The sequence below is a fragment of the Podarcis liolepis genome (genome assembly GCF_965112155.1).
Source record: "Podarcis liolepis genome assembly, chromosome: 9".
Taxonomy (NCBI): domain Eukaryota; kingdom Metazoa; phylum Chordata; class Lepidosauria; order Squamata; family Lacertidae; genus Podarcis; species Podarcis liolepis.
This window is the reverse complement of record NC_139564.1, coordinates 39,235,265-39,248,787: the sequence shown is the minus strand read 5'-3', so window position 1 is coordinate 39,248,787 and position 13,523 is coordinate 39,235,265. Positions and strand designations below refer to the sequence as shown.

Below are 13,523 nucleotides of genomic sequence, written 5' to 3'. Positions count from 1 at the left end.
GATACAATTTTTTACCACCTGTTTACACATCTCTCCCTTGGGACACTCCCTTATAATGTGAGTGCTCACGTGCTTCTGTGATGTCATCAGATTTCACAGGGAAGGGAAGAAAAACTATGGCATGCTTTCAGGGTGGGTCGTGCCGTTCTGATTGTGTATGTATTTGGTGGTCTCAGAACACTAAAAAGAGCAGCCTAACTGTGAAAACATACACACACAAGCAAAAAACTTCAAGAATTGTAAGGGTATACAGTTTCTGCAAAACTAGCAGTGGAGAGGCTAAAGTCATGCCTATCTTGCTATTCTATTGAATACTCATGCAGTGGCAGTTTTTGGAAGCATTGTGAAGTTAACTTGAGGCATGTTGATCAATTGACTGTTGCGAATAGCTGAGAAGCCAAGAGGTTAAGAATATTCCACATGTGATAAGACCCGAAAGCTCATGGATATGAGTTTTTATTTTTTGGTTTTGGTTTTCTGGTGGTATGGATAGCTGGTTCGGCTGCTGCCATCTTAACACACCATTTTGTCTCTGAGCAGAATGAAGATGGATTAGTAGAATTTTTTGAAGCTGTGGTGAATGCAACAGGAATGGCTCCCAAAAAGGTCGTTGGCTGGATTATAAAAGATATTCTTGGCTACTTAAAACAGTATAACCTTGAAGTAAAGGAAAGGTGAGGCTTTTTAATGTTTATACTTTTGCGCAAGCAAATCTGTACACAAATATTAGTCTTCGATAATGGTAAATAATGTAGTCCTCTGTTACCACATGGGCATCTGAATAAACTGTTCAGTGATTAAGGATGCCACAGTAACCTTCAAGGTTCAGTTTCTTACATAGTAGTTACTGTTGTTCAACTGATGCATAAAAATCATACTGAACCTTCTTTATCTGATTCTACTAATTTGCAAAAGGAAGAGGGGTGAGATCAATGGGTGAAGGAGAAAAGTATTTTGCAGGGGTGAACATCCATTAGAATGTGCAAATGACTACAGATGTCAGCCAGCACTACAGTACTCTCTGTGGGATGCGTGTTCCCATTTGCAACTAGCACATCTCTTCCTGTTTAAAATTGCATGAACAGAACTGGATTAGGATGGTCATGGGGAAACCTAATGTACAACCCAGGCAAAACAGTTGGAGCCTTTTGCTCAGATGGTTTTCTGCACATCCCAACTTTGATACAACCATATTAAATGTGATGAGTAGCTTGTGCTGTATTTCTGCATCTCTGCTTATTTCAATTCATTTTATGTGGTCTAGTCCGGTCAGTCCTCTTCTTTTGGCTGAACTTCTGAACCTTCTGGAAAGCGGAACGATTTCTTCCTCGGCAGCCAAACAAGTGAGCATTCCTCTTTTTAACATTGCCTTCACCATGAGCTTGTTTGTGTCACGGTGCATTTGAGTCTTGAATTTGTAAAATGTTATATCTTGTTTGGCCTTAGTTTGAAAACACGCCCCCCTTTTTTTAAAAAGCTGTTATCTGTTATCTCAATAATCCTCATTTTTGTGATCAGTTACAAAGAAACGACAAAAGGTAAAAGGATCTTTGTTTGGGCCTACTTGTGCAAGGCTGATAGGCTGATCCTGTGCGTATGTATTCTGAAATAAGTCTCACTTGAACTTAGCTCTATTGAGCAATGTGGGTAGGATTTCAGCATTGGGTGAAAATCATATGTGGCAGTGATTCTCTACTTCCACACCCCCACTCAAAATTTTCTTTTGGAGATGGAATAATATTAAATCTTCCTTCTTGGCCTGTCATCAACCTTCAAATAGCCAGCTGCCCACCCAATCTCTTTTTGTCTCTGTAGAGGAAAATAAAAGGTATCCTTTTGTTTTTCTCCATGGCTCGCAAAATGGCTGGCATGGGGGGAAGGACACATTTTAGAGCTGAAAAGCTGCCAGAGTTCATATTCCCCTAATGCTAGATTACTATTGGAGACTGTAGCCTCAGAGGCCACTTTAAGTGAAAATAAATTATTGATGGGGGTTTGGACGTGGAGAAAACTATACAGGATCATTACCATGTGTACTCCAAACCTCAGTCCCATATAAGAGATATGCAAGCTTCTTCAAAATGTTTTGTAAATAACTTTTTGTTATTTTGTGGTTTGCTGTTTGTAACCCTGAGCTCCTTTGGAAGGTGGGATGGGATATAATTTTAATTAATAAATGAATGATGTAACGCTAATAATTTAAACATTTTTATACAGCATGTGTGTGTGTTTGGGTTGTTTTTAACTTGTGACTATAGTTCATGGGGCATGTACAGTAATCTTGGACTTGTCTGTAACTGAGACTGAATGGCAGTTTACTGCCTTTTGTCCCTGTGAAGAGGCATCAGTTATATGAACATTATTGGCAGCTAATCACCATGATTGCCACTGCGATATGACCTCTGTTCTCTTCTGCAGTAGCAGCCTAGCAAAGGATGGGACAGTATTTTTAAGAGCACTGAACCCTAAGAATTTGAAAAAATGTATTGTATGAAGCAGGTTGGCATGGTACCATTACCCAGTGTCCTCTGCATGCTTTTTGCAGAAGTTCCATAAATGCATTGATATTTGGTCACCTATCAACGCTCTCAGTGGTCCACTTCACATGTCACAAACTATGGTATAATGTGATTGAGCTTTGCACACTACAGGAAAGTTCCTTATGCACTCCTTCCTGCTAATGAAAGTAGCCAGAGTCTGACTCGTGTGTCATCCAAACCTAGGCTCATGGTTTGTTTCTTTCCAAACAAACCATGAGTGGTAAACAAAGAACAAACCTTACCTTTCATGGTTTGTTTGGAGAGAAACAAAGCACAAGCCCAGGTTTAGATGGCACATCAGCTTGCACATTGTGTTTATGTTCACATTAAAGCATAGTTCATTTTAAAATCTGTAAACCAGCTCAGTGTCTTACAGAGAGAGTTTAGATTTCTAATATTTTTTTCTCGATTTGTCAAAACATATATACTGTGTTCATGGGAGAGAGCGGGTGGTCTGAACCACAGAGCTTCTTGGGCTTGCTGATCGGAAGGTTGGCGGTTCAAATCCACGCAATGGGGTGAGCTCCCATTGCTCTGTCCCAGCTTCTGCCAACCTAGCAGTTCAAAAGCACACCCATGCAAGTAGATAAATAGGTACCGCTGTGGCAGGAAGGTAAACTGTGTTTCCATGTGCTCTGGCTTCCATCATGATGTTCCGTTGCGCCAGAAGTGGTTTAGTCATGCTGGCCACATGACCTGGAAAGCTGTTGGTGGACAAACACTGGTTCCCTCAGCCTGAAAGCGAGATAAGTGCTGCACCCCATAGTTGCCTTTGACTGGACTTAAGCATCCAGTCAAACCTTTACCTTTTACCCGTTGGGGGAAGGACATTTTAGCTTTCATCTGTTTGTAATAGAACTCGTATTTTATAATATATTTGTTTGTAATAGAACTCGTATATAATCTCTTCAAGATTTATACCCACCTCAAATCCAGGGTGGGCTTCACAAATGCAATCTAATAACCAAAATAATGAAGACACCAACTAACAATGTCATTGTTTGGCTATTATTGGTTGATCCTGTGAAAAACAGCATCCTTGCTACATTTAGAAGAGGACGTTGATGGGCTAGATGTCTGAAGAATAACAAATGTTTCTAACGATTCTCAGCAGTAGGCAGGGAGATTGGATGGCCTGAGGGCACAAATAGCTATATACACGCATTCACAACAGTGAATGAATTGCTGCATTTGAGAGTGGGGTGATTGAACTGCAGCACTGATGGGCTAGGCAAACTGAGACACACGCACACAGGCAACACATGTACACATTGTTGGAAGCTTCCAGCAGGGTTATTGCTGCTGCTGCTGCTGCTGCTGCTGCTGCTGCTGCTGTTTCTGTTGTTGTTGTTGTTTATGCTTTCTGCGGATCAGGAAGCTCAAATTGTGAAGGGCTGTGAGCCTTATTAGAAATTGTATGTTCTGTGGCCATGAGAGGAAATATGGCTGCATTGTGTAATTGCAGCACTCCCAAACAAATCTTTTTCCAAACAGTAACCAGAGAATCTTTCCAGGTGTGTGCTTGTTTGCTTACTGTATAGCCAATTAATTCATATCTACACAACAGAACCTTTCAGGTGAGTTGTGTTTTCCTTGATTAAGAGCTCTGACAGGGAAGCTGCACAAATCCCAGCTTTTATAGATAGAGAGGTGCCTCACACTGAGTAATGTCAATGGTCCATCTAGTCGCATATTATATATTGTCAACCCTGATGAACACAGGGTCTTTATCCTATCTCTTCCCTGCAAAAGATTCTGATATGCTTACTTAAATATATTTAACACCATCACATGCCTTGACTGTCTCAGGAATGAGACCAAGTTGTACAGTGGCTATGTGAGATTGCTTTGTTATGGCAAATTTTGTGGCCTCCGACCAAACAAATGCAACTGCAAGTTAACAGCTTGGAGACTTGGTGCAAGGCAGATTAATTTGAAGAGGGGCTCAAATAGTGTCAGTGTGTAGTTTGCCACATACCTGCACCGTTACTTTGGACCAGGTGATCTTGTAGCCCTGGGAGAAATTTCATCCGTTGTGGCGGAAGATTTGTAACTTTGTTAGTTCTCCCCCATCTCATTTTAATCTTGTTTTGTGTAAAGCAATGCTAATTGTGGTAGGGAGCGTTACATTAAAAAGCACTTCCATTTTCTTAGCTTTGGTGAATTAGTAACATGGAATTTCCAACATGACAGTCATTTCTGCATTGGCAGATTGCAATTGCCCAAACATGCAATTATGTCTTCAGTGCAGGAACGAACAGAAGCAGCTGTTTTAAAAGGTCTCTTTCTCTCCTTCTGCGCTCTCTCTCCCTCTCTGCCACCATCTCTGAAATAAGAGCAGAGGGAATACAGAAAATGACTGCCCAAAGAAATTGCTTTTTTATAAATAGCCCCATTCTCTAGGGTTTTTTCCAAGGTATCAGAGTCCAACTACAAAGCACTGTAACTTTAACTAATAATTATTCCAGACAGACACTTAAGTTCATCCAGCTGTGCTTCACAGTGATGGATAACTGGGCTAGAGCTGCCACAGGGTTCTGCATTATAACCTTCCACACCTCTGTGGTCTATGACCTGCCTTTATGTATCTAAACTCCTTTTTCTCCCACTGACAGTCAGCAGAGTAACAGTTGCCTGGTTAAATGGTAACTCTATGGGAGATTCAGAATCATAGAATTGGAGAGTTGGAAGAGACGCTGAGGATCATCTAGCCAAGTGTTCCCTGCAATGCAGGCATCTCAACTAAATCTCATTTTGCAATTTCATTTATCCATACTCCATGGAATAACAGATAGGGTTCAGATGGTGTGCATATGCAAAGACCACACCCTTAATAAGTATTACCAGCTATGCAGTCCCAACACAGTGTGGTATTCACAGTTATGGTCAAAATCGTCATGGTACGCAGATGAGCAAGCATTGAGGGGCAGGGAAAGAGATCCAAAAACTACCTGGAATATGTATTCAATCCATAGTATTAGACACACACTTGTACATACCAGTTAGTTATAACCAGTCTGCATTAATAATCTTAACTTTGAACAGTACATTTGAGACCAGACTTCCGTTAAGAGCGCCCTTTTTTAACCAAAAGGAAGATGCTGCATTTTACAGACTTAAAGAATGGACATGAATTATCCCTTATAAAGGAAGAAAATATGAGAGAGATTTTCCACCAAGCCTGATCAATAGACATTTTATTGTGGCACATTATTGAACTGTGATGAGCCCAAATGTGAGATGCTTTATTATGTGGAGCCTGCGAACAGCATTAGGAGCCAGGAGAAGTATTCGTTCAGCCTAGTGTTACTGTTTTGGGCAGTAACTACAGTAGTACTGGATACCGTAGACCCTAAAGTGTAGAGGTGTTTGTGTTCAGGCATGTGGGACTCTTCTAATGACGCTTTTTACGATTGGACAAGGGTCACCAAAAATACCTTCTCAGTAGGATTGTAACATACCCTTGCATACCTGTGCCACAATTAAAAAATACCTGCTTGGCACATGAGACTAAATATTCCCCTGCTTTCTAGGAGAACTAGAAATGCGAGTCCAGAAAGAGGCGATCATGATTTTTCTAAAGGAAACTTACCTGAGAAGTAGGAAACTTTACATGCTTTGCACATCTAGATATGGGATGTCATCAGTAGATTGATTTCTGATTTTGTGTCAGAATGGGAGTCATTATGCCCGTTAATACGTCTTTGCCTTCTTCTTATTGCAAACGTCATCCTTGCCTTCTGAGAGACATGTTTCAAGCGCTGATTTTCCTTTATCTTGATGCTGCAGGTGTTGGAAGTGATGTGGAAGGGGGAAGGGAAGACTCCATCTCTGATTGTTAAAGAAGAGAAGCTTGAACTGTTGCAGGATCAGAATGAGCTTGAGTGCATCTGTCAGACTGTGATGGGAGCCCATCAGAAAGAGGTGATATTGATAGCAACCCTGGGAAATTGGGAACAAGAGACTTTGACTCTTCAGGGTGGGTGGTGGAGATAAAAGATTTAAATTGCCACCTTCCTTCCATGTTGCCCTTTTGTTTGGAAACTCTTCAGAGAAAATGGGAGGGAAATTGCATTGTGACACATGAAGTGGCTGCAGGAGATGGCAACTTAAATCCATGTCCCCTTGACTCCAGCAACTCTACGCTAATGTGAATATTCTGTATAGACTGAATGCTTGCAAAATAGCATTTGCATGGAATAATAGGAGCAAAGTAGAAAATATCTCCACCTGAAGCTTCTAATTTTACAGTTAATTTTTTTATTAAAAAAATCCTTGCAAATTAAAAGAAATCCTTCCAAAGATCCAGAATTAGCTTTATAAAGAGTAAGTGCTTTTGCGTTCTCTCCAGAGCACAGATTGGAAAAGCAGCAATGAATGGCTTAACGTTAAGTAAAATGTTGTCTGGTTACATATGCAGTAGGGAAAATGCTAACATCTATCGAGAACAATACTACCCACGCCCATAGCCCTTCTGTGGAGGCTAACAGCTTTGCAGAGAGCTTTTGATAAATAAAATGAGTGTGTGCTAGGTCTGTCTGACCTTCATCGTGCTAACTAATTTGCAGTGGCTGATGAAAGTACCTCTGTATTTTCCAGCTGGTACTGAAGCGCAAGCAGAGACAGTCTGAGCATTAGAACAGATCAAGGAGCACAAGTGTTTTTTGTTTCAGTAACAACATGGATTTTGAGTATTTAATTCTTTAACTAGTATTCTAGTGGAGGCGGGCATGAAAAATCAAAGGCTGTTTTGATTCTGCTTTTCTAAACTATAAGACACTATTTAAATTGGTGACTCTATGCTCACACTACCATGAGATCTTATGTATGAGTTAGGACTTTTTCCAGATAACTAATCGAAGTATTTGCCACAACGGCTTCAATATCAACAGGATAATCCTGCAAGCCCTTTTCCAGGGCAAGTAACACTGTGTCCAATTCCTGTATAATAGACAAAACACTCACCATAGTCTTTTTGCAAAGATAGAACTATTCAGTTCCAAGAGCAAACCAATCATGCCACAAAACGGCAGAACATAGCTGGATGTTTGGGAATAGAAGTAGGGGATGGTGAAAGACCCTTTTTGATACATACTGCCACGTAGCCCCTGTAAGTGATTTTGAAGCAATGTTTATTTTAGAGTCACAAAACAGGATAGGGAGAGTTGTGTCGTATCACTGATGCCACTGGGACTATCTAGCAACCTTCTATGTGCTATAAATCTGCAACCACCTCCTCTGTGGCTTTGGCAATCAGATTAGAAACTGCAGTGCTAGCCCTGAGGAAATATGTTATTTTGCCCCAGCAACAGAAAGCTATGTTTTGGGTGCTGGGAAAATTAGATTTTCCCCTCCGCAAGCAAGCATTACCTGAAGAGAACTTACTTGGTTTTCCAATACTGTGGCAATAACTGTATTGTTTATAGAATTATTTGAATAAGCCCTTCAGCTTTGGTTACACTTGTTGACAGAACAGGTATCTTGCTTTAATAAGAGCTTTTAACTGGAAGAGTGAAAGAATACCTTACATTCTGAATGGTTTTGAAAGATCGCTTCTCAGTTAAGCATAATAGTAAGTCCCATAAGTCATCTGAAAAGTGTCTAGGTGTTGCAGAAGCTGTGCATGTGTTACAGCCACAAAGCAGATGCCATATCTCTTAGTACTGCATACTAATTCAAGTGCTGGCAAACACTCAGTAGTGGTGTGTTTGGGTCGGGCCCTGGAGCCCCCCTCCTGCCACAGGCACTGCTGCTCCCCTTTCCTAGGGACCAGTGAGGTTGCCCAAGATTAGTGACTGTCCCCCAGTGCCACCATACAGTCCTGTCGGCGCCCTTGCCCAGGTAAGCAATGAAACCAGTGTCCACAGGGCAGCTCTACCCCATCACACCTTGAATTAGTGTATAGTTGTGAGATTGAGTAGCTGCATTTTTTCTTCTTCTTAGTCCAAAGATTACTCCCTGCTCAGCCTGAAAGTAGGATGCAAGTTCTGAATGCACTGCTTCCCTTCAATCCAGTCCAGTGGTACTAGTTACGATGTCTGCTTGCAGCTTCCAAGTTCAGAGTCAGGGTGCTACTGAATACCAGCTGCTGGGGAACAACAATAAGGCTATTGCCTTCATGTTGTGCTTGTGGGCTCCCCAGAAGATCTGGGTGGCCACTGCCATCAACAAGCTGATGGACTAAAGCAGCCTTTCTCAACCTGTGGGTCCCCAGATGTTGTTGAACTACAACTCCCATCACCCCTAGCTAGCAAGGCCAGAGCTCAGGGACAATGGGAGTTGTAGTCCAACAACATCTGGGGAGAACCGCTGGACTAAAGGAACCATTGCTCTGATGCAGAAGTGGGATTCATATGACCCACCAAGCCAAATGCATCTCAGCTAGTGGGTTTATAGGACTCTTGTCTTCGCTTACCTTACAAGACTAGGAAAGGCTGTGATTTCTTTTGGCGGATCAGAGTACATGGCTGGTGGGCTGTGGTTGACATAACAGTAGCAGGTTCTACAGACCTGCTTTATTCTTTCCAAGACTTTCATTGCTGCTCTTTTAGTGCTGAGAGCTTCCTTTCAAACGAGTGGGGCCTGTAGTAAAATGGTAAAAGCACATCCCGACACTCTAGTTCAGGCCTACGGAACATGTGGTCCTCCAGAGGATGATGGATTCCAATTCCTATCAGCTCCAGTCAGCACAGCCAATGGTCAGGCGAACATCATCTGAAGAGCCAAAAGTCCCCCATATCTGCCTGAATAGCAGTGCTCCAGTTCAGAGTTCGAGCCAATCATACCTCCTTCTGGGATACTGTTAAATTGCTAGGTGCTCAAGCAAGCCAGTTCACTCCCCCCACCACCAGTTTTCCTGCTGAGCAGGAACTTGTTTCAGAATTCAGAAACAAACAAACAACATACATGGGTTAATGTATATTTTTAAATCTGTGAAATCACTTATTGCTCTTGAAAAACACCATGTATATATCTTTTTTAAAAAAAGTTAATGGAGAAATATCAGCTGTACTGGCGAGATAACTTGTTGGCCCAACTAACGGAAAGTTATGTACTGCCTCTTGTAACCGACTCCATTACAAGCCTGCTGTAGAGTGCTGTAATGTTCCTTCACCTCATTAGTGGTGAAGACTGATCGGGGCAACAATCTAATTTCACAATGCATGCTCTCTACACCAAGCTTGCTGTTAGCAAAAAAAGAAAGTCCAGCTTAGCTTGCCATTTTGTGCTGCACAACAACCTTGCTTTGCAAATGTAGAATCTTTAAATCCTGGTAGACCTTAAGTTTGCTCTATAGAAATGTGAGAAAGGACACAAGGATTGTACTATTTAATATTACGATAATGAAATAAAATCATTCTAAGCTTCTGGGTTGCTAAACTGTCACGTTTTATGATGTCACATCAAGAACAGAAAATAACCTGCCAGTTCTCAAGGTTTGCTCTGGTTTTTCCGGTCGTGAAGACCAGGATTTAGCAGCAAGTCTCCTCAGTGTGTTTTTGCTTTAGTTTGATGTTGCTCAAAATTGAGTTTTGTTTTGTAATTTTTCTTTCAAGGTGGCAGACATAAAGAAGGGCAACAAAAAAGCACTGAATAAGCTTATTGGACAGGTTCAAAGAACAACAAGAGGACGCTCAGACCCTGTCCTGGTGAAACAAATACTAGAGAAGCTGCTATCATAGGAGCCTGCGGTGAAAATTCCATATCTGATATTCGCTGCTGTTATCAGAGTGGTAATTACTTGATACTTCTATCTTTCACAATCAAGCCATTGTACTGACTTCATTCACTTCTTGCTTACTGTATCAAGTTAACTGCAGCCACTTTCTGTAGTTTTTCAGCTTTACTCAGGCCATCATCCCCTTAAGCAGGGGTAGGCAACCTAAGGCCCATGGGCTGGATGCGGCCCAATCGCCTTCTCAATCCAGCCCACCGACGGTCCAGGGATCAGCGTGTTTTGACATGAGTAGAATTGTGTCCTTTTATTTAAAATGCATCTGTGGGTTATTTGTGGGGCATAGGAATTTGTTCATTTCTTTTTTAAAAAATAAAGTCCGGCCCCCCACAAGGTCTGAGGGACAGTGGACCGGCCCATGGCTGAAAAAGGTTGCTGACCCCTGCTCTTAAGTGGCTGTCAAACTGGAACATAAGGTATGCAAAGAAAGAATTCAAATGGTATAATGTGCAAGTTTTCTGTATGAAAGCTTCTGGTTTTGTAACATATAATGAACTCTTTCTTCCAATTTATTAGTAATATTTTTCAGAAGTAGCTTAAATACTTCTTAAGGTATCTTCTGGGTGAATGATCAAAGCAGAGCATTCCTAAGTTTGTAAAGTACTCAAGAGACTTAAAGCCCACAATTGCTTGTATGGACAGTTGTTCAAAAGCAAGCCTTTTGTTATAGGAGTAAGGGAATGTAAATAATATATTAAAGGTATTATTTCAGTATTGATGTTTCATTAAGCAGACCAGACATGTCATCAAACTTCGTTTTATTGTGTGTGTGGGGGGGTATTTTTGACTGTAATAAACTATGCCCTCTGAGGAAGAACTCTTTTCATTTTAATGTAAATAATAATAATAATAATAATAATAATAATAATAATAATAATATATTTATACCCCACCCATCTGGCTGGGTTTCCCCAGCCACTCTGGGTGGCTCCCAACAGAGTAGTAAACAGAATAAAACATCAAACATTAAAAACTTCCCTAAACAGGGCTGCCTGTAGTTCCACAAACAACTATAGAATGAGCTAGTTAGTTCTTCTGATTTAGAAAATAAACAAAACGAAGAACCTTATTAAAAAGGGGGGGGGGGATTGCCAATCTCTTATGTTTAGAATGATCACAGTTCTATATATTTGGGTGGGGAGGGATAACTGTCAAGCAGCTCAGCTGCCCGTTTCTGGAATTTTAAGCTAAGTCCTTCTAAATGACCCCTTACTCTAGGCTTCAACCTAGAGTAAAATTGTTTTGCTTTTGAAGCCAAAATGATGCTCTTCAAACAAATTTCAGAGATTGCAGGTTTCCCCCAATATCTAAAGGAAACAGCCTGGCATTTCAAGACACTAGAGTAATGAAGATTGTAACATTTGTACATAATAATAACTATTTATCAGCACTAAAAAAAGTAACATTTAAATGGACTTATTTTTGCTGGGGAGAATTAAACCACCTTCAACACTTTTTTAAAAAGTGGGTTGTCAAAGGCTGCATTTGTATAACAGAACTGCATGGCTCCATGAAGTCAAGTATTATAAGCAACAGATGTTGCTTATGGTTTGGAATTATATATTTTTGTAATAGCAGGTGGCCCATAGTGCCTATTGCAGTTGCCTTTTGTTCTATATTGGTTCAGCTGAGATGTAAGCTTAAGTGAGTAAACACACATGAAAGATGAGATCCAACAGACCAATGCTTCCAAAAGGTAAGAACACCAAATACAAGTTATAGGGGCAATGTGCAACCATTCACCATTTCACCGTTGTCCTCAGATTTCAGCCCAGTCTGGTCACTGCCTTAAGGTAGAAGCATTAGTTGTGATGGTGATGACCTGACAGTGGACATGAGTTTATAATCCATCAATTTCTGCCAAAGTGGGAACCCAAAGTAATGAGAATGGAAATTGTAGAAGACACTTCTGCAAAGAAAGCTTTGTGTTTTAATGTCTCTTGGTTCACATTACATTTTAATTAACAGTCTGTGGTTTATACAATTTCCAGAGGGGTTCATGTGCAGCAAAAAACAAAGTCTTGTGGCACCTTAAAAAGACTAACAAATGTTACGGCATAAGCTTTCATAGACTAAATTCAGCTGCATTCTTTGCTAGACGCATGGTGTGTTTTCCTCAGTTGCAGGTATATAGGTCCATACAGTAGTTGTAACAGGGGTTATAAAACAACACGCTCAAAACAAAGATAGTGGCAATTAAATTCCAGAACAAATGTATGGGGGGAAAGCACAGTGGAGTGGTCATTTATGGTGACGATCATAGGTGATATAAAACCTCATTTGACTCATAATACCAGACTCCTCTTTGTTGTCTTATATAGCCCGCACCCCAAAGTCGCCTTTGACTGGACTTAACTGCCCAGGGGTCATTTACCTTTTACCTATTATATAGCCATTTTCATGCTGTGTCTACACCATACTGGCTGGTTATAATAAGCCATCACAGTGTCAAAATTAGAGAAACCATAACACTTACCAAGTTAAATACAAAGCCTTTTGTGTCTTATTTTTAAATAAAAACTAGGTACTATTCTGTTCTATAGAACACCTGTCTGTCCCTGTAGGTACCGTATTTTTCGCTCTATAACACGCACCAGACCATAACACGCACGTAGTTTTTAGAGGAGGAAAACAAGAAAAAAAATATTCTAAACAAAATAGTGGATATATGATTTTTGTGGTTCATGCTGTGGCCACAGACATGTGATCTGACAGTGAGTTTGGAGTAGCCCAGTGCAAAAATCCTGAGGATCCATGTGGATCCATGCTTTGTAACCACGGAGGAGGGAAGGAAGGGGAACCATGGATCCTCTGCTCACAACTGCAGCAGGTCCCCCCCGCCACCCGCAGGCATTCGCTCCATAACACGCACAGACATTTCCCCTTACTTTCTAAGAGGAAAAAAGTGAGTGTTATGGTGCAAAAAATACGGTATTTTGTACTGTTTTGAATGAAACTGATGGAAACCATCACCCAGTGTGCCCTATGTATACTAGCAGGCTTCTGTGTTGGGTAGGTGATTCAGATGTGCATCTAGATATGTACAGTATCTCCATCCTAGGCAGAAGCTCTTTTCAGGTATCTATGAACTATCTGAATGAATATTCCTATATGAAAGTAGCAATGAATTAGGAATATTATGCATAGTATCAAAATGTAACAATGCTATGCATTCAATAAATCATGGGTGGATAGATTTGCCAGATTTTAGTGTTTGAATTACCATTTTCAATACAACTCTGGCAATA

General features: G+C 40.8%; 1 protein-coding gene across 6 annotated transcripts in view; it reads left to right on the top strand.

The window, feature by feature from the left end:
• Nucleotides 1-13,523, top strand: part of GATB (glutamyl-tRNA amidotransferase subunit B) — a 65,325-nt gene that overhangs the window by 28,211 nt on the left and 23,591 nt on the right. For 5 of the 6 annotated variants that reach the window (XR_014529908.1, XR_014529909.1, XR_014529910.1 and 2 more), the window contains exons 10-13: nucleotides 541-674; nucleotides 1,265-1,343; nucleotides 6,330-6,464; nucleotides 10,097-10,273. Coding sequence is in view for 1 of the 6 variants with exons in the window: in XM_083520047.1 (XP_083376173.1) it covers nucleotides 541-674; nucleotides 1,265-1,343; nucleotides 6,330-6,464; nucleotides 10,097-10,222 (474 nt within the window). In the remaining 5 variants the exon portion in view is untranslated. Of the gene's footprint in view, nucleotides 1-540; nucleotides 675-1,264; nucleotides 1,344-6,329; nucleotides 6,465-10,096; nucleotides 10,990-13,523 lie in introns of those variants that run through there. The other variant, XM_083520047.1, reaches the window with a different exon arrangement.